This window comes from Quercus suber, unplaced genomic scaffold (assembly GCF_002906115.3).
Source record: "Quercus suber isolate HL8 unplaced genomic scaffold, Cork oak 2.0 scaffold_6, whole genome shotgun sequence".
NCBI classification, from domain to species: domain Eukaryota; kingdom Viridiplantae; phylum Streptophyta; class Magnoliopsida; order Fagales; family Fagaceae; genus Quercus; species Quercus suber.
Genome location: NW_027069472.1, coordinates 984308 through 1005130, shown reverse-complemented (window position 1 = coordinate 1005130; position 20823 = coordinate 984308). Strand labels below are relative to the sequence as shown.

The 20823-nt window shown below is 33.4% G+C and overlaps 1 protein-coding gene across 1 annotated transcript; it reads right to left on the bottom strand.

Moving 5' to 3' along the window:
* Positions 1-826: 826 nt before the first annotated feature.
* Positions 827-13154, bottom strand: LOC112018079 (probable amidase At4g34880). Its single transcript, XM_065773707.1, is given in 11 exon segments — positions 827-948; positions 951-995; positions 998-1162; positions 1165-1186; positions 1433-1551; positions 1554-1630; positions 1756-1842; positions 1844-1993; positions 2368-2372; positions 5107-5563; positions 13084-13154. Coding segments are annotated over 11 exon segments (1320 nt in total).
* Between the last annotated feature and the right edge of the window lie 7669 nt (positions 13155-20823).

Genomic DNA, 20823 nt, shown 5'->3' with positions numbered 1-20823 from the left:
GATTGCAACATTCAAACTCCTATTATTTTATTGGGAGACATCGAAACAAAGTTTATTGATTTTATTGGGCTGGAAAGATTTGATTTGATCATTGACTCTTATTTGGTGAATATTGTCAATTACATGAAGATCAAGGGAGAAGAAGTTCAAGTTGCCCAATTAATGACTTTCAAGTTTGGCAAGAAGACAAAGAAGATGAAGTATTCAANTGGGGTGGGCTATGCGTAAAACAATTTACATATGAAAGGGTCTAATTTTATGGTTAATTAAAATTATTTTCAATTTGACCAGAATTTTAGGTTGAGTGCAGGCAAAACACCTAAAATTTGGAGAAATATTTCCTAAATTATTGTACATGAAAACAAAGGAACCCATAAATATAAAATATTAATTATATATATATTTATTTATTTATTTATTGAGAAGAAGCAATTTGTATTTGAACAAGTAAGAAGAATATATTTAAATAAAATATATATTATAGAAAGTTTCATAAATATTATTGGAGTGACATTTATATTAAAAAATGTCCACTTCATACTTTTGTCTTAGGGCTCAAACTATATCAAGCCACCTTGTTAATTTGATGGAAATTAAGCATTTAAGAGCTAATGTTATCATGTCTATAATTTTTAGGTCACTGTCCTTTTCATTTAAATTTGAGCTTGTTTTGATACTATACTCGATGTATCATCTGCCATAAGAACATATATTAATGCTTTATTTCTTGTTATTGATAAATAGAAATCACCAGATCATACAAGTTTAATCGAAGTACATGATTAAGAGGTTAATACACGTTCTTCAATTTAAAATAGAGGTTGTTCTAAAACATCAGGTTTAAATGAAGGTGCTTTCTAATCTTAGTAGCCTGCTCAAAGCCATATGCAATCTCAATCAACGTTGGCTCTGAGCCCTTTAGTCCTCCAAAGGTTATGCCAAAGGGCCACCGTTATTATCATATCCTGCAGGGACATTAATACCAGGGAATCCCCAATTGCAAGAACTGGAGCAGCATCTGGACCAAATGTTACCAATGCATCTAACCTATTCTTATGCATCAGTTTCTCAAATCCATCTCTCGAAAGTTTTTTCAAGTTAAGCAATGCTGCCTTCTCATTACTGCCAATTCCATTCGTGGCTTGGGATGCTAGAAAGATGGCTTGCCATATTCCTTAATCTTTTCCTGCATGTCCATTCAAGTCAAATTTTCAGCATCAAAAATACAAGCTTTGCCCATGTCGCTTGAGTATCCAACCATGGATCAAAGAAATTAAGGAGCCTCTGGTGATATTTCACCATTAGAAAATAAGTAATTGAAATATTTATTTATTATATTGTTAAAGTGACACTAATCATTTATATTCATTATCACGCAAGTTTGTAAGTTCTGTATAGTAAATTTGTTGTAATTTTAGAGTTTTCTACTTACCACATCTGAGAACTTCTTGTTGAAGGCTATTACGTCTGCCCAGGACCGCACTGGAGAAACCACCAGATCTTTTAGATATGCATTTAAGGATAGTTTGAACTCAGCCAGCAAAGCTATTGCTTCCCACTTAATGTGACATTCAAGATAACATCGATGTTGGCTATTTCCAAGTGGTCTATCAAAATTGCACCTTCTTGCCTTTAATTTAACATAAAAATTATGACATATTAAAGCAACGCCATTATGTTAAGCCAAATTATTACTTGAAATTATTTATTTATTTATTTTTTTTTATATTTAGATTAGTACATGGAACTCTTTACCTTAGAGTCTGGAAATGATGCTCAAAAGCTTTAGCATGGAGAGATCCAGTGCCAGAAGTAAAGAAGGGATTCCTAACTATACCAACCTCTTCCTTTGAGCCTATAAGCATTTAGAAACTGTTTATAGCCACCACGTGGAATGTACTTTGATGCATTTTTTGTTACTTTATCATTGTAGTCGAAACCTGCAATAGCATCAAGAACATAAACAGCATCTGATACTGTCCTCGCGATTGGCCTGTTCAATTAGTCACAGTGGCACTCTATTTAGACCATTTGTACATAAATAACCATGGTGAATGAAAATTGCAGCACAAAGTCTTAGGGAAACAAAAAAGTAAACCTTTTAGAGATAGATATGATTATGTTATGACATATCATGCTGTGCAAAAGCTTTTAATTATGTTTAGGCCAAATTTTTAATGGCTCAAAAAAATTGGGCCCTGCAAGAAAACCAATATCACATCCCTTGGATACAAATGCAATTTTTCAAAATTAGATGATATGGACTTTACAGAGCGGCTGCCGAGCTTGGAGCCATGGAAAGAACAGAATGGCCTATATGGCCCAATTTAACCTTCATCACCTAACATGTTGATATGAGTAGCAAACTCGACCTGTAACATGTGACGAATCCAGATCAAAAAGATAAGCCAATCAAAGTTCGACAAGTGCCGCAGGGATGAGAAGGACCAAACACGTTACCGTTTCAAATTGATATTAGTTTATTAATCTAAGTTACTTGATTGATAGATTCTCAATAAGAAAAAGCGGGTGAAGTATTCAAAGTATTTGTTCTCTTGGCATGGGAGATTTCAGATTTCAAAGATGAACTCGAGGACGAGTTTGTTTCAAGTGGAGGGGTCTGATGTAGGACACAATTTACTATTTAATTATTGTAATTTATTATTTTTGGTATTTTTATGTAAAAAACGTTATTTTAGGTTTAGGTGATTTATTTCCTTGTTTTTAGGTGCATTTAATGCTTTTTAGGTCAAATTTGGTTCCTGTTATGGTTAGGTATCAATTAGGAGTTATTTTAGATTATATTTTCTTGTATATCAAGTTTTAAGGAGCCCTTAAATAGGCCTCTAAGTTTGTAAACGTTTTTCATAGTTTATTATCAATAAAAATTCAGACTTGTGTCTATTGTATTCTCTGGTGGATTCCAGACTTATCACCTTGTGGATTCAAGGAACCCCTCGTGGATTCGAGGTTTACTACCAGGAACTAACAGTTTAGTTTCTGTTTCATCAAGAGAGCATCGTGTGTGCTCTTTTTTAGGCTTCCGCGACATCACAATTCCATTTAAGCTTGCTTGCAAAATGAGCATAGTTCAAATATAATAATGTGTTGGGAAACAAGCTTGTAAGTATGATCATTTCAATTAAAGTATATCTAATATTATAATTATATCAACTTGAGATTGAATTGTGTAAGTTTATAAACAAATTTGTAAGATATCTAACTACTCTTTTTAATTTAGGGATAATATCCATGAACAGTAAGTAAATACCACCAAAAAAAAAAAAATGTCATACTTATGAAACAGAGAGTTAGAGAATTAAAGACTAAGAGGGTATTTCAGAAGAACACAACAGAGAGCAAATTCTAGAGATATGTATAGTATGGTATAGTATAGCCAATGTTATTAGACTATGATATAATATGAAATTGTCAAATAGATACATATGTTATAGCCAATGTTTTTATTTTTTATTTTTTATTTTTTTTTATTTTTTTTTCTTTAAGTGTTGCAGAAGAATAGAGAATACAGAATGCCTTAAAGAAACTGATAATGGTGTATATTCAAAATGACCAAACTCTTGAATACATAGCATAAGCTTTAAATCTCTTTATTTTACACTCATTTTCTGACGTGGGATTAACCCATTGCCTTTTCTTTTGAGAATACTAAGTATTTTAATACACACGAATAATATTCTTTAGTTTGAACTTTCTAACTTTGATATATATATGTATATATAAAGTGCTGAAATTCAGTAGCTCTTCACTTTGTATAAACAAGTGGAATTATTCTCAACTTCACTACAATTCATTTATGAGAAAGGTTAATGGATGCTCTAATGGAATTGATTTAGGAAAAAATTTTAGAAATTTTTCATGAAAAAAAAAAAAAAAAACAAACAAACAAACTTTTTTGATAAAATTTTTATATTTGAATTGATTTAGGAAAAAATTTTAGAAATTTTTCATGAAAAAAAAAAAAAAAAACAAACAAACAAACTTTTTTGATAAAATTTTTATATTTTTCATCAAAGTGATATTTTGACTTTTCTAAAATGATCCATTAACAAATATTCAAAAAAAACCCATTAAAGTACACTTATTTTATTGTGGTCAATATCAATAAAAGAAACAAAAAGGTGTTTAATTCTAAAGAATATTAAAAAGAAAAATAAGGAGAGAGAAAAATTAATAGACCGGTCCTTAAAAGTTAGAAAGAAAACAAAACATTCTTCCAAGTTCCAAGTGTTTTTATCGCATTGTAAGGGTGCATTCAAGGCATAGTAATTGGGTCCTTATGGCTTTAGTATTTAAGGGTGAGAGAGTGTTTGAGGAGATGAGAGTGAGACTACGTAATTACTAAGGCTCAAATTAGGAGAATTATCTATCTCTCTCTCAACAACCTTCCACATAAGACTCTCATTAAGTGAGACATCATTAGTCACTCTTTCCACCTTTCTCTTCTCTTCTATTTTGGCATACCTAAACAATATTTAAATAAGGGCAAGGATTATGCATGCAATAGTAAAACATTGGGGTCTTGGTCACAATTAAGTTTATTGGCTTGAATTAAAGTCGCATTAAGTATATAGTTTTTTTTAAAATAAATTTTGGCTTATCTCCAGTACTTTTTTAACTGGAATCTCTATTTGTTTTAATGAGAAACTACCACATGATCACTCACTAACTAAATAAAATTTGAAGATTAAAACTTACTATCACTTGTTATTGTATATTTAAAATAAAATGAGACATCTAGTTAAAAAAGTACTGGAAGTAAGCCAAATCATTTTTAATAAAAGTATTGGCGAAAATGGCCTAACAGCATGTTTGGGCAAAATATTTAGTAATCTATCACTATTTGTAAAATATTTAGTAATTTAACAATATTTTGTAACTTAAGTTCATGAAATTCGAGTTTTACATGTAACTCGAGTTCTCAAAAATTGAGTTTCTTAAAAAAGTACGACATTTTTTAATAAAAAAGTCCACGTGGAACACGAATTTATAATATAAATATCGAATTCTTTGAACTTATATATATATATATATATATATATTTATTTATTTATCTTATTTCGCAAGCACGTAAAATTAACTTACTTTGCCCTGGCCACCTCTTGCACTAAAACCACTAGGTGCTGCCAGTGACATAAAATTAGCCCACTCGCTCAGGCCAGCCTTCCCCAGTATGATAGCCCCAGCATTTCTCAACCTGGTTACCACAACAGCATCCCTAGGCACAACTGAGCCAAGCAGTGCAAACGAGCCAGCCGTGGTATTCAGCTTATCCTTTGTTCCAATAGTATCCTTGACCAATATTGGAATACCATGCAACCCAGATAGTGACCTGGGTTCCTTAGCGTTGCGCTCGTGGTCCGCCTTATCAGCTTCATATAGAGCATCTGGGTTCACCTCTATGACTCCATGAAGGATCGGGTTGAGTTTCCGGATTTCTCCAATGTAAAACTCAACGAGTTGTCTCGAGGTAAGTTTGTTTTGCTTGAAAGCAAGTTGGAGGTCATCAATGGTTGCTTCTCTGATTGAGAAACCGTAGGCCGTGATAATGTGAGACCCGGATGGTAATATGGCTAGGAGAATTAAAAGAAGGGATGAGATTGAGAAGTGAAAATTGATAAGACGTGAGTTGCCATTGGTAGCCATTGAGTGTTGGCTAGCTATTTGAGCATGTATATATACTGACATTGCCAGGCAATAGATAATCAAAATAAACCTGCGGGACCCATGACAGCTTATATAGTTTGAAACATGAATTAACAATTATAACACAATTGGGATGGTTTATTTGTAGGGTAATTCTTACGTGCTGTGGGTGCAACGATCCCTTCTCTCACATGAGGGGTGGGTCCCATGTGTGAGGACCATCCCTCATGTGAGAGGAGAGAACATTGCTCTCAGAGCATCTAAGTTTTTTTTTTTTTTTTTTTTGTAACCAAATTAAGGTTTAGTCTATATTGTTAAATATATTAGTAATGCGATGTATTATACCATGTTATATTTACTATAGTGGATATGAAAGGGGAAGCATAAAATAGTAATATTGAGAACATGAAGGTTACGTGGTTCAGCCTTGTTGACCTACGTCTATGGAGGAATTACTTAAGAGCTACATCTTTATTATGTAAAAGTATAGTACAATAACCTGTGTTACAATGGACCAAAACATAAGTATATATAGGTGATTGTAGAGAAGGAAAATTCCCGACCTATTACAAGCTGACACATCATACTACCAAATCCACAAAGTACAGTCAATTACAAAACGCCACTAACTACAACTAGTTTCTACCATCACCATTCAAGAACCAACATAAATTTGCCAAGTATCATAAAATAAAATAAAAATTAAAAAAAAAAAGTATGCAAAATGTCAATCACATAACAGCACGTGTAAGCAATAACACATGCCACAAATCAGCAAGTGTAAGCAACGACATATGACATGTGTAAGCAATGACATCTGGCATGTGTAAGCGATGACATAAGCGATGACATAAGTGATCTAATCAATTGCTGACATGTGTCACCTTGAAAATCAAGACATTTTGGCTAATGATATCATGTGTCTTGGAGAAAAAGTCTTAAAAATCCTTCAATCAAACTATGACATGTGTCACCAATCAAACTCTATCACGTGTCGCTTACTCACCCCCAAACTCCTATAAATAGAAGTCTTCCTAAAGCATTTCCACACACCAAAACATCTTGGAACACACACCAACACATCTTGGGACACACACCAAGACATCTTGGAAGACATTGTAAACACAAAATTTCCCAATTGTAGAAAATCAAACAAATTGAAAAATGTGTTCCACAAATATAATTTTGTATTAATCAAGTAGTGAGTACAGTCTTTGTTTTGATTCTTTTACAAAAGTGCTCCCTTGATTCTATCTTCTTTATAGTCTTGACACAAACGCAAAATTTTCTTCAATTTGGCTGGAAGATGGATCAAATGATCTTTACAACGAATCTCTGGCTTTGACTTTGTTAGAGATTTGTTGTTCTTCAAGTTCTTCAAGTCCTTTGAATGTCCTTCAAGTCCTTTGAATGTTCTTCAAGTTCCTCAAAGATTCTTGACACAGAATTTCTCCAAAGTTTAGGCTTCTTGAAAACTTAGTGTTGAAAATGAGAGGGGATGTCCCCTATTTATAGTGGTTTTAGAGGATAAGATCCACTTTGAATTAATATGCTTGAAAATATGTAGTAGACTTTTGATTAGCCCAAATTTTGCTTAGGAATAATTATCTCTATTTATCTATTTTGATTAAAATCACATTTTGATAAAGATATTGCTCAACAAAGATAAATAATTATCTCTATTTAATTTATTTATTTTAATAAAGATAATTATCCATCAAACTTGAATAGAAAATTTAACTTTATGTTATTTTATTTATTTTAATAAAGATAATTATCCATAAACTTTGAATATGGGATTTATCTTTATCTTATGGGCCAAGTGACACATGGCAAATTTCAATATGCTAATGTAATATCAATTTGGATGACACGTGTTGTCATTTGATTTAACTAATTTAATGACATATTAATCTAGAATTTGTCACTAAACTTTGATGTGGCATTTTATAATTGGCTTAAAATTTTGCCTCCTACAGACATCTTGGGAGAGATCTTAGAAGACACCAAGGAATCCATGCCACAAGCAACATCAAAGAAGATTCAAAAGTACAGAAGTTTTGTTGGAATCAAGCCTTAAAGTCTCTAAGAACTTCAAGAACTTCATCTTCGAATATGAAGAACATTCAAAGAGAAATCATCCAAATCATCTTCCTAAAACTCAAAGTTTGTTGGAATTAAGTTCAAAAGCCTCTAGAAACTTCAACAAACCATAAATTGGTAAAGCTCAATGGATTCAAGCCTCTAAAGCCTCGAAGAACTTTCACCATAAACCTTCAAAGACAAAGAACACATGAAGAACATGAAAAACAAAAGATTTTGATAAGCAACAAACTGAATGACTCCTTGTGATTAAACCAATTAATTAATTAGCCAAGTTATTAATTAATCAATTTATCATGCAATTGCATGGAAGCACAAACAAATCACCAAAAACTAAATATGCAGTGGAAATTAAATGACACGGTGATTTGTTTACGAATGGGGAAAAACCTCGCGGCAAAAACCCCACCGAGTGATTTTTAGGTCACCACTCCCGAAACTTCACTATTATCAAATCAAGCAGTTACAAGTAAAGGAATCTCAAGTACCATACCAACCTACAGTTGAACCCTTACCCCAATACCTAATTGGACTTGATCTGTAGTGACAGTTCCCACCTTTGATGCACGACTCCCAAGTACGTGACTAACCAATGCGCGGATCCCAGTACGGGACTTCAAAACACCAACTTAAGGAAGAGAGGTTGGCTGCAAAGTTCTTCAGTTCATCCTACATAATGAAGATTAGGAAGATGCTTGGTCACAAAACCCTATGGTGCAAATACACAGCAACTTCTTTAGAGAATGTGAACTAAGTCAAGAACTTCGTCTTTGATCACAATTTTCTTGAACAGAGATTGCTCAATGATTTTTCAACTTGTGTCACACTTGACGGTTCTTAAAACAATCATTTTATATGTTTAGGGTTTGGAGAAAAGAATGCCCAAAAACATATTCACAGATCCCAAGAAAATCAGATCAAAAAATCTGAAATTTTAAATCTCGACAGATAGCAGGTGTCGAGGTAGCTATCGAGCAGGTGTCGAGCTTTAATGAATTTGCACTTCAGCTTGCTTTTTCTTGGACAGACTTGATGGCTTCAACACTTGATCTTGAAACCTTGTTTCTTGAAATATTAAAAACATCTAAAACTACTCAATTACAAGTAGAGTGCGTTTTGTCAAAAGATTTAGCCAATTTACATAAATAAGTGATATATGTTCTTAACAAGTGAAAACATATATGTCCTAACAATCTCCCCCTTTGGCAATCCATGATAAAACCACAACAAACAAATGAATATATGAGAGAAGTCATAAATCACTCAACTCATATTCACTTGTTGATACAATAAAATCTATCCTAACACAAACTCTTGAAAAACTTTGTAAGAAGAGAGTTTATGGCAAGTAGATTTTGACAACCTGTATTTCTGAAACACATTAAACAAAACTCATTAAGGCATCTTGTGTGAAATAGAAATAATAGATTGCATACAAGTATAAAGAATATGTGTATAAAGATAGAGAAGAAACAACACATGAAGAGAGAGGTGAAAGGAACATACATCCACATATATAGAAAATAAGTACAATGTATGTAAAAATGGTCAAAGGACCTCATATACAAGATCAATGTATCTATAAAGAATAGAAAAGGAAAGATACATCAAGACCTCACTACATCCCTCAAGAATATCAACACTCCCCCTATCAAAATGTCCTATCCTAACTCTTCCCCTAAAATGACTACTCTTATAACTCAAAACTACTCCCCATTTTTGTCACCAGTGACAAAGGGTAGAGTGTCATATAGACATCTCATCAGTAAAGCTAGCATCTCCATCATCATCATCATCATCATCATCCTCATCCTCATCCTCAGAATCTGAAGCTGCTGGAGTAGGTGGTGAAGGAGTAGCCTCTGGAGCAAAACCACCCATGGTCGTCTGCCGTCGCGCAATACGACCAACACGAACATTCACCTGATACAACTCAGCGGAGAGTGTCCATGTGCTGCAGCTGCGCCATAATGTCTCTTAGAGATACATCGCCCATAGAGGAAGAAGAAGTAGATGTAGATGGAGCTGATCTGGATGGAGCCGAACGGGAGGGAGGAGTGGAATCTGTCTATCGCAACCTACACTGCGCCTCACTATGTTTTACGGTAGCTACATCTATGGCACATATGTGTGTGGAGTGGTCGAACACAAGAAAGGGAATAGAAAAATGGCATAAGATCCTCGTGATAGCGAAAGGAAAGATGAGCTTATCATGGGATGCAGAATCAAGATGAACATCTATGATAGAAAGAATAAAGTGAGAAGGAAAATCTATAGTAAGATGCTCTAAAAGAGATAACAAAAATCAAGCACGAGGCTCTGTGATAGAGTTGTAGTGAGAGAGAGAATGGAGTAAAAATGTCATCACCATGTTTAGGAATCTAGGACCTTTAGCAAAAGGCCTACATGATGTGTACTGATACTCACCCCAATCAACAGGGCGCTAACAAAAGGCAGAGATAAGCACATCTTTGGACACAGTCCTCAGACGCTCACAAGAAGGATAGTCAGGAAACTCTATCCCAGGAACCCTAAGCACATCTGCAACTAGCTGCGGTGTGACAGGGATGCGCGTACCTCGAACGCGAGTGAAAAAGAGAGGTACTGAACGATCTATCCCATGCATATTGGAGTAAAACTCTTGAATCAACATGAGAGGACAAGTGACCGGGACGTCACACAGTGACTCGCATCCCCTACTATGAATGATAGAGGGAAGGTCAGTGTCGGCGAAGTCCGCCAGAATGACTTGGCGTTCCGAATGAACACCTTGTCGAGAAAAGTTCTCCGTAAATGCCTTGTGGGTATCTCCATCACGGAACCGAAGGTTAAGAGGAGCAGAGTCAAAAGAAGAGGAAGCTCCAGAACGCAGAGGGTTCCGAGCAGGAATGGATTTACATTTGGGTGCCATAGACATTACTAATGTAAAAGAATGAGAAAGAGATAGAGAGGAAGACAATCAGAAAAGTCCCAACACAATTCAAATAGATCAAATATGCTGAACAAAAAGAACGTATGCATGGGAATGCATGAGTATGTGACATGCAAATCAAAAAGCATCATAGGCTCAGCCCAATCCAATCATACTAGCACATAGCATAGAGCACACATCTAAATGCATGTAAATATCATTCTAATGCACATGGAATGCAATGTATGACATTTTGAAAGCATTTAAGTGAAAACCCAAACCAAAATTTCAAGAAAAACTCATCAATTTTGAAAAACCCCAAAAATTTTCAAAATTCCCTAAAACTAGGTTTCAAGACATGCAATGCTTGAAAAAGGAAGGGAAAAATGAACTTACCAAGTGATAGAAACCAAGGGAAGACTGAAAATGAAGAGGATTTGAAGTTTTGAGTGAGAGAAAAGTGGTTGGGAGATGAAAAGCCTTCGGATAGATCGAGAGAGATCGAGGAAATGAGTGAAAAATCGCGACAGATCCTTTTATAGACAGTTCAGTAATTCTCGCCAGCTAAGGTGTCAAGAGGTATCAAGGAAGCTGTTGAGAAAGGTGTTGAGAATTTGGCCATCGATAGATGGAGGTATCAAGGTACAAAACCAATTTCAAAGCCAGAAGCTCGATCGATCGACCAGGTATTGAGAAGGTATTGAGGAGACAGGAACTTTCTCGATCGATCCATCAGGTGTCGAAAAGGTGTCGAGATTGCGATAAGAAAAAGGCTTGAGATGCTCGACAGATAACCAAGTATCGAGGAGGTGTCGAGCCAGGTTGAAAAAGCAGTTTTTAGAGAAGAGAAAAACACAGACATGAATGCAATCCAACATACACCTCAACCAAAGATCTATTCAACATATAAAGCTCTCAAAATCATCTCTCAACAAAAATTTAAGCACATGGATCCTCAAAAAACACACACACACTAAACAAGTCTAACCAATTTTATTTTTCAAAAATAAGTTAAGACAGTTTAGTGAGCATACATTAGCACATGTAAAACCTTTGTGATGGCCAAATCACATTGTACTTGTACATGTATCAAAAGTAGTAAAGAATATTGCGTGTTGTGTGTGAAAAACATCGCAAGATTGCATATGTGTATACATGTTATGACGATCTGAGATATAAGAAAATAACTTTAATTCACACACAATTATAACTGTTTGATGGGGACTATCACCTTTGAGGTACATCCTATAACTCCCACATCTCCTAGAATACACACTTGCAACTATATTTAAAGCATTTTTTATCTTTTTGATTTTTATTTTCTTTGCATATTTTCTTTTATTTTAGCATATCATACATGGGCATAAAAAGAGAGAAAAAAAATATCCAAGATGTTAAGCATTTGACATCGCACTTTTGCTATGCCGAAGCATACGAATATCTTTGACACTGCACTTTTGCTATGCCGAAGCATACAGGTGTCTATGACACTGCACTTTTGCTATACCGAAGCATACAAGTGTCATTTATGATTGGTGAGCAACAGTGGTGAGATGGTTATTTATGCCTTTCTCTTAGGATTTTCTAGTCCTACCCGTCAAAAAGAGTGATATGAGTGTTAAGATTTAAGAGATAACTTAATCTTACTCATCACAAACAAGAATCACAAAGCTCACTTGCTTAGTTGTGCATAGAGATGCTCATCTAAGTTACAAAAGATACAAAGTTTAGAAACTTTGTTTCAATGGTCATCCAAGGTACACAAGTACCAAAGTACACAAAACACACACTGTTTTTGTATTTTCCTAATTTTTCAATTTTTTTTAAATTTTTTTTTAAAACAAAAGTAAACAAAATTGAAAGTAAACACATAAAAACATGTTAAACAAAACAAAGCATAAAACTAGACTGACTCAACAAAAATGCAAAACACACAAGCAATGCAACAAACAAGAAAAGCAAAAAGGGAAAAGAAAGTGATGTAGTCACTTAGAGTCCTTTTTCTTCCACACCTTGGAAGAACCTTTCCTTTGATTGAACCCTTGAACAGCCAGTGAGGGGGAAGAATTGAAACCATTCAAGTTCGAAAGGAACATGAGGGCTTTCAGAAGATCTCTAGGAGGAGCAAGAGAGGATTGAAACTGATTTTGGCTTCCAGATGCTATCGTGCCGTTGCTCTGTTGAGTGGCTAGCAACTTATAGCAATTAGGTCGAGTATGACTGGCAGCTCCACAATGATGACAGAGATGCTGCTTCTTTTGTTTAGGCTTTTGAGAGTTAGCCTTCTTAGTCCTAGGGTTTTTAGCATCTTTCTTATCTTGATTAGGAGGTGCTCCTAAGATAGATTTATCCTTGTCTAAGTTCTTACTAACTAATTCAGTTTTAACATCAGTGTTCTCAATTTCAGTGTTATTAGCAGGAGAAACAAAAACAGTATTACTAGTAGAAGCAGTGTTAGAGAAAGAAAGACCATACCCTAAGCCTGTTCGATCCGAAACAATTTTCTGATTGTTCTGCATCTCATCAAGCTTTGCACTTGAAATCCTCTCCAATTGAAATCTAACTTGAAACAGCTCAGCTTCAAGCTTCTTGGTCTTTTCAGCCAAAAAGTTGTTCTCAAATCTCAGTGCTCAAATAGTTTGATTCGCCTCATCAAACTTTGTAGACAACTCTTCACGATCAAGTTCCACACCACTAAGCTTCTTGGTGGCCAGCTTATACAATTTCTCATGCTTCTCAGAGAGCTTGTAAAGCTTCTCATAGGCTGAGTGGATATCATCTTGATCATCCATTTTCTCAAATTTGGACTCCACCAGTTCTTCTTCTTCATTCACTTCTTCAACAATCCCTTCAGTAGGATTGACTGTGGCAGTGAAGGCATTTAAGATTCCGTCATCCTCATTGTCGGAATCATCTTCGGGCTCAGTGTCACTCAAGGTTGCAGCAAGTGCTTTACTCTTCCCAATGCTCTTGAGATATGTTAGGCATTCATGCTTCATGTGACTGAATCCATGACATCTGAAGCACTTTGGTCCAGCCAGAACAGTGTACTGACCGCCATCCTTAGTGTCTTTCCTCCCTTTGTCTTGGCTCTTAAACTGAGAAGAACTGGATTGTCTGCGGTCCTTGTCAAAGTTCCTCCTATTGGAATTTTTCATAAATTTCTTAAACTGCCTTGTAATGTAGGACTTCATCTTAGAATCTTCATCATCGGAAGACTCTTCTGTATCACTACTCTTTGCCTTCAAGGCCATGCTCTTGCCTTTACCTGTTTTGCCAATCCTAGATAGTCTTAGCTCGTAGGTTTGCAAGTTTCCAACTAGCTCAGTCAAAAGAATTTTGTCAATATCCTTTTATTCTTCTATTGCCGTAATCTTGGTATGGAATCTCTCAGGTAGAGATCTGAGCACCTTCCTTACAACCTTGGGTTCAGGGATGGTTTCCCCAAGATTGAAGGCTGAGTTCACTATGTCCTTTAGCTTGGTATAGAACTCATCAAACGACTCATCCTCCTCCATCTTAATTTCTTCAAAGCTTGTAGTGAGCCTCTGAAACTTTGAATCTTTGACAGCCTTTGTTCCTTCATAAGTTGTCTGGAGGATGGTCTAAGCCTCCTTAGTAGTTTCAGTTGAGGATATCTTCTTGAACTCCTCATTGGTGACTGCACTAAATAGGGCATTTAACACTCTGCTGTTGAAGTTAGCCGCCTTGATCTTTGCGTCATCCTAATCGGCCAGTTCTTCTTTTGGCTTGGTCCAGCCAATCTTTACAGCTTGCCACACCTTCTCATCTAAAGACTGCAAGAAAGCTCTCATGCGTACTTTCCAGTATGCATAGTTAATGCCATCAAATAAAGGAGGTATAATTAATGATTGTCCTCTATCCATGACAAACAATGGTCAATGGATCAACACAGTAAAGATTAAACCTAATCAGAGTGTGCCTGCTCTGATACCACTTGATAGGCCACAAACTGAATGACCCCTTGTGATTAAACCAATTAATTAACTAGCTAAGTTATTAATTAATCAATTTATCATGCAATTGCGTGGAAGCACAAACAAATCACCAAATACTAAATATGCAGTGGAAATTAAATGACACGGTGATTTGTTTACGAATGGGGAAAAACCTCGCGGTAAAAACCTCATCGGGTGATTTTCAGGTCACCACTCCCGAAACTCCACTATTATCAAATCAAGCGGTTATAAGTAAAGGAATCTCAAGTACCTTACCAACCTACAGTTGAACCCTTACCCCAATACCCAATTGGACTTGATCTGTAGTGACAGTTCCCACCTTTGATGCACGACTCATAAGTACGTGACTAACCAATGCGCGGTTCCCAGTACGTGACTTCAAAACACCAACTTAAGGAAGAGAGGTTGGCTACAAAGTTCTTCAGTTCATCCTACACGATGAAGATTAGGAAGATGCTTGGTCACAAAACCCTATGGTGCAAATACACAGTAACTTCTTCAGAGAAGATGAACTAGGTCAAGAACTTCGTCTTTGATCACAATTTTCTTGAACAGAGATTGCTCAATGATTTTTCAACTTGTGTCACACTTGACGGCTCTTAAAACAATCATTTTATATGTTTAGGGTTTGGAGAAAAGAAGGCCCAAAAACATATTCACAGATCCCAAGAAAATCAAATTAGAAAATCTGAAATTTTAAATCTCGACAGATAGCAGGTGTTGAGGTAGCTATCGAGCAGGTGTCGAGCTTTAATGAATTTGCACTTCAGCTTGCTTTTTCTTGGACAGACTTGATGACTTCAACACTTGATCTTGAAACCTTATTTTTGAAGTATTAAAAACACCTAGAACTACCCAATTACAAGTAGAGTACGTTTTGTCAAAGGATTTAGCCAATTTACATAAATAAGTGACATATGTTCTTAACAAGTGAAAACACATATGTCCTAACAGATTTCTAACAAGCTCATAGGTAGAGATTCATTGTAATTCTGTTTCAAAGACCTTCGATCCATTTTTTAGCCAAATTGAAGTATATTTGGTGTTCGAATCAAAATCACATTACCACAATTCTAATCAACAAATCTTTCAATGAGATTGAATTAGAGGATTAGTCTTTGTAATCACAGAGAATTGTATCACACATTTATCAATACAAATTCACATTTGTGAAACTATTTTACTTGTTCGACTTTATTTCAAACTCGAAATTTAGTCATCCACAGTGACTAAGTCCTAAACTACTAGTACAAGTAAAAGTGGGATTGGGCCTAATACTTTGGGCTAATATGTTTAATATATCTCTAATACCCACCTTCAAACTCAAGGAAAAAGTTTTATGAAGTCTTGAGGTTGGGTAAGTATGAGAAGATCCCTTGGAGATACCTTAAAGAATGCATTTGAAGAAACCTCGATAAAGAATGTGCTAATTGACTGATTTCAGAGTTTCAAATGAAGAAATGGAGTCCAAAATCAATGCGAAAAAACTGGACAAAATAGGCCATTTCAAAATTTTAACTATTGGTCAAAGATCAATGCAATAAGTTTAAGTCAACAATCAAGTCAAAGTCAACAATCAGCACGATCAACAATCTACACGGTCCGAGTCGGGTCATGGATCAGGTTGTAAAGGCACTGTCGTCATACGATGATGTGCCAATGATGTGGACTAAGGCTAACGTGGTTATACTTGCGTGTCTGATGACATGACAAGATGATGTCATCAAATGTCGTTAGTCTTGATGTTAGCAAGTTTTTTGGCGCGTGTATGTCTTAGTATTATGATAAAGAATTATAATCAGAAGTGGACGCTATAAGTTGAACCTCTCTAAAAAAAAATTTTATTTGTCATTATGTTGTGACTATAAATATAATGTATTTATTTTTTTAACTAGTTAAAAATATTAGTACATAAATACTACCGTTAGTTACTTTGATGTGTATGAGTAGAATTTATTTAAGATAAAGTTTGGCTATAAACTTGGTAATAACCTAAGATTACAACTTTCACAAATAAATTTAACATTACTACGTATTTTGAAAATCTAATCATTGAATTATATATTCTTTATATTTTTAACAAGCATGTCAAATTTCATATTAATTAGATGTTATTTACTATTTAATTTATAAATTAATTTTTATACGTAATTTAATAAATACTACAGTAACTTGAAATTTAAACATTTGATTGATGATATAGTTATTAATCTTTATCAAACATATATACAAACAAAACTAAAGGCACTCAAACAACATAAAACAAGCAAACTATAATATAAAACACTTTTGACTCAAATAATCATTTTCTTTTTAAGATTATTTAGACCAACATTTAATTTGAAATGACTATTTTTTTAAAAAAAAATTTAGAGAGATTAATAATTTTTTTTTTGAATTTAGACTTCCAAAATATATACTAATAATATTTTTTTTTAAAATAATAATAAATCAGGGGCCACGGCCCCCATTAGTTTAAAGGTCTTCCTTTCATTCCTCCCTATCATCTAGGTGAAATATCTCTTTTTCTTTGTATGGACTTTTTAGAAATGCCACTTTTCGAAAATATGGTTGATGATAATTAAATCGAACTTATTTTTTAAAATAACTAGAAATACTACATAAATTCCCCTTCCCTCTACTCAAACTGAGGCCACATGGGGAGATACCATCCCACTGGCTTAAAACTAATCAACTTCATTTTAATTTAATTTAACATTAATTTATTACAACAAGTGATTGAATCATATTTAGTGATTAAATTAATTAAAATAGTCCAAGCTAAATATGCTCTTATAGTTATTGTTAAAAAATAAAATATCTAATTTTTTTATATGTCAACTTACAATTCAATTAAAAAAATGGTCATTCAAACTGAGGCTACAATATTCCCTATGCACTTAAGGCATGGGGAGATACCATCCCATTGGCCTAAAACTAATCACTTTATTTTAATTTAATTAAACATTAAGTTATTATAAAAATCAATTGAATCATATCTAGTGATTAAATTAATTAAAATAATACAAACTAAATATGCCCTTATAATTATTGTTAGGAAATAAAATATCTAATTTTTTATATAACAATTTATGATTCAATTAAACAATTTTTCTCTCCAATCAAACAGAGGCCACAACACTCCGCATGCACTTAAGGCACGGGGAGATACCATCCCATTACTTTAAAACTAATCAAATTTATTTTAATTTAATTAAACATTAATTTTTTACAGAAAGAAATTGAATCATATTTAGTGATTAAATTAATTAAAATAATCCAAGCTAAATATGCCCTTCTAATTATTGTCAAAAAATAAAATATTTAATTTTTTATATATCAATTTACAATTCAATTAATCAATTTTTCCTCTCACTCAAATCGAGGCCACAACACTCCCCATGCATTTAAGGCATGGGGAGATACCATCCTACTAGCTTAAAACTAGTCAACTTTAGTTTAATTTAATTAAACACTAATTTATTACAAAAAGCAAATGAATCATATTAAGTAATTAAATTAAATTAAATATCTATTTCTTTATGAACGGTTTTAGACCCCTTAAACCAACCGAATTAACCTAGTTAATTAGTCAAGTGATTAACTTAGTCAATTTATGTAAATCTAGATTATCACAATCACACAATCATATCAAGAATATAAAGCAGCGGAAAAGTAAATAACGCAATGATATGATGACCCAGGAAACCACATGGTAAAAACTTGGGGAGGATTTGACCTAACTATCCTCAAGGTAAACCTGAATCCACTATGCGAAAGAATCGAAATTCGTACAAAAGGACTTACAAGCTCCCCGCTTGACTTCCTAATGCTACCCACCAGTAAAACTTACTGACACGACCACGTGCAAACTCTGAATCCACAAACTCTTTCTTTCTTGGATTCTCCACAAGATACAAGCACCCACGCTTATTATTCTTTAAGCTCCAATGGCAGCAACTGAGTTGATCATCAAGATGTTTAAGTAATCTCTACCTTGAAAACCCTAAGTTTATGTGAAGGAAAGCTCCTCAAAGATCTCATAAGAGATTCACACAAATCGCAAAATATGAGCAACAAGGACCGCACTACAAAACGTGACTAGGGTTTTCGTTATATACTAGGAGAATTAGATCTGAAACCCTAATCCTCAATGAGCTTGGGCTGAGTTGGAAATTCTGCAGAAAAAACGTTCTGCCCGATATTCGATCGATAGAGTCTAATTTTTGATCGATCGAGCCAGGCCGAAAGTCACTAATACTTCTGCAGCCACTCGATTCCAACTTTACATAAAACGCCCACACTTTGAGCAAGTCTAAACAAGACTAACAACCTGTTTTGATCATGGTTTGCCAACAATACACATTAGAGTTCTAAATACATAAAATTCTAAGTTTTTAGAACCTAACACTTTATATATCAATTTACAATTCAATTAAATAATTTTTCCCTCTGATCAAATTGAGGTCACAACACTCCCCATGCACTTGAGGCATGGGGAGATACCATCCCACTGGCTTAAAGCTAATCAACTTTATGTTAATTTAATTAAACATTAATTTTTTATAAAAATAAATTGAATCATATTTAGTGATTAAATTAATTAATATAATGCAAGCTAAATATGCCCTTATAGTTATTGTTAGAAAATAAAATATCTAATTTTTTATATGTCAACTTATGATTCAATTAAACAATTTTTTTCTTTAATCTTAATAATTTAACTGTTATTAATAATAAAAATAGTATTTACTTTTAATTATAAGATATTACATAATGAGAATTTTTCAAAATGAAAAATTATCAATAAAATATAGAAAAATTTATTTAAGTATATATAAATATATACATTTTGATAACTAAAAAAATCAAAAGTATATCAAATAATTAAAAAATTATGCTTGTTGTATGCCAAATGTTTGGTAAATTACCTTCATAAGTTATGAGGTTAGATTAATTACTTGATTTTTGGCTATGATAATTGTTATATAAGGTTATGAATTGCTTTCCTAGTTGTTAATATGTGCTAGCTAACACTATCTTATAGTGTGTATTCTTTTTTTCTAAAACACTTAAACAACTATAATTGGAGGTATATTTATTTTCTTCCACAACTCTAAATTTATTCTTAAATTTGATATTAAACTCATCCTTCATGTGATGTTATTATTAGAATATCTACTTTACTACAGTGTTGACTGATTTTGTTATTAGAATATGTAATTTACTATGGTGTTGACTAATTGGTTGTTGGTAGATGGCAATGTATTAATAATTGTTTCTTTGATGGCACACATTGACTTACATGAGTAAAAATTTTTGGACAAAGTTTAATTACAAAATTTATTGTAGTCTAAGGGTACAATATGACTTAATAAAATAAACATTTCTACATATTTTGAAAATTTAATCATTGAATTGCATATTCTTTACTCTCTTAATACACATATCAAATTTTGTGTCAATCAACTGTTATTTACTATATGATTTATAAGATTATATTTTATGTATAGTTTTAAATTATAAAAACTTGCAATTTAAACAATTTATTGATGACATAGCTATTGATCTTTAATTTTCTAAAATTTTTGTAAGCATGGAAGATATAAGAAAAAGATGTAATCCAATGGTGGGTTTGTCAAAATTCACGTCCAATAAAAAGATATTAAGTAAGACTATATTCTTAAGTTACAATTAATTTTGTAGCTAAATTTTGTCAAATGTTTTTAATGTTTTGAAAATGTATTTAATGTATTCAATTGGTAATGGATTAGTTTTATTGTACTATTTAGTAATATTGTTGTTAAATGAACTTATAACATTGTCTTTACTATATTTAGGATTGTGATAATGCAAGTAACCATTCTCCTATTGTGCAAATTCAATCATCAGGGGAATCTCGTTAGGAAATATGCTGCTTGTGATTTTTTTTTGGTTTGAGGACTATTTAATTTATCTTGTTGCACTAAATGTATTAAATGGTTTGCAACTTTGATATGGCATTCAAGACATTTCAAATGTCTTTTATTGAGCATAACAATTATTATAGCTCGAAATTTTATTATTATATTATATTAATTTAATAATTTGAATATATTTGATTATTGTGGGGTCTAAATTGCGTGCATAAACTAGATCTAGTCATTTATTTAATATTGATTT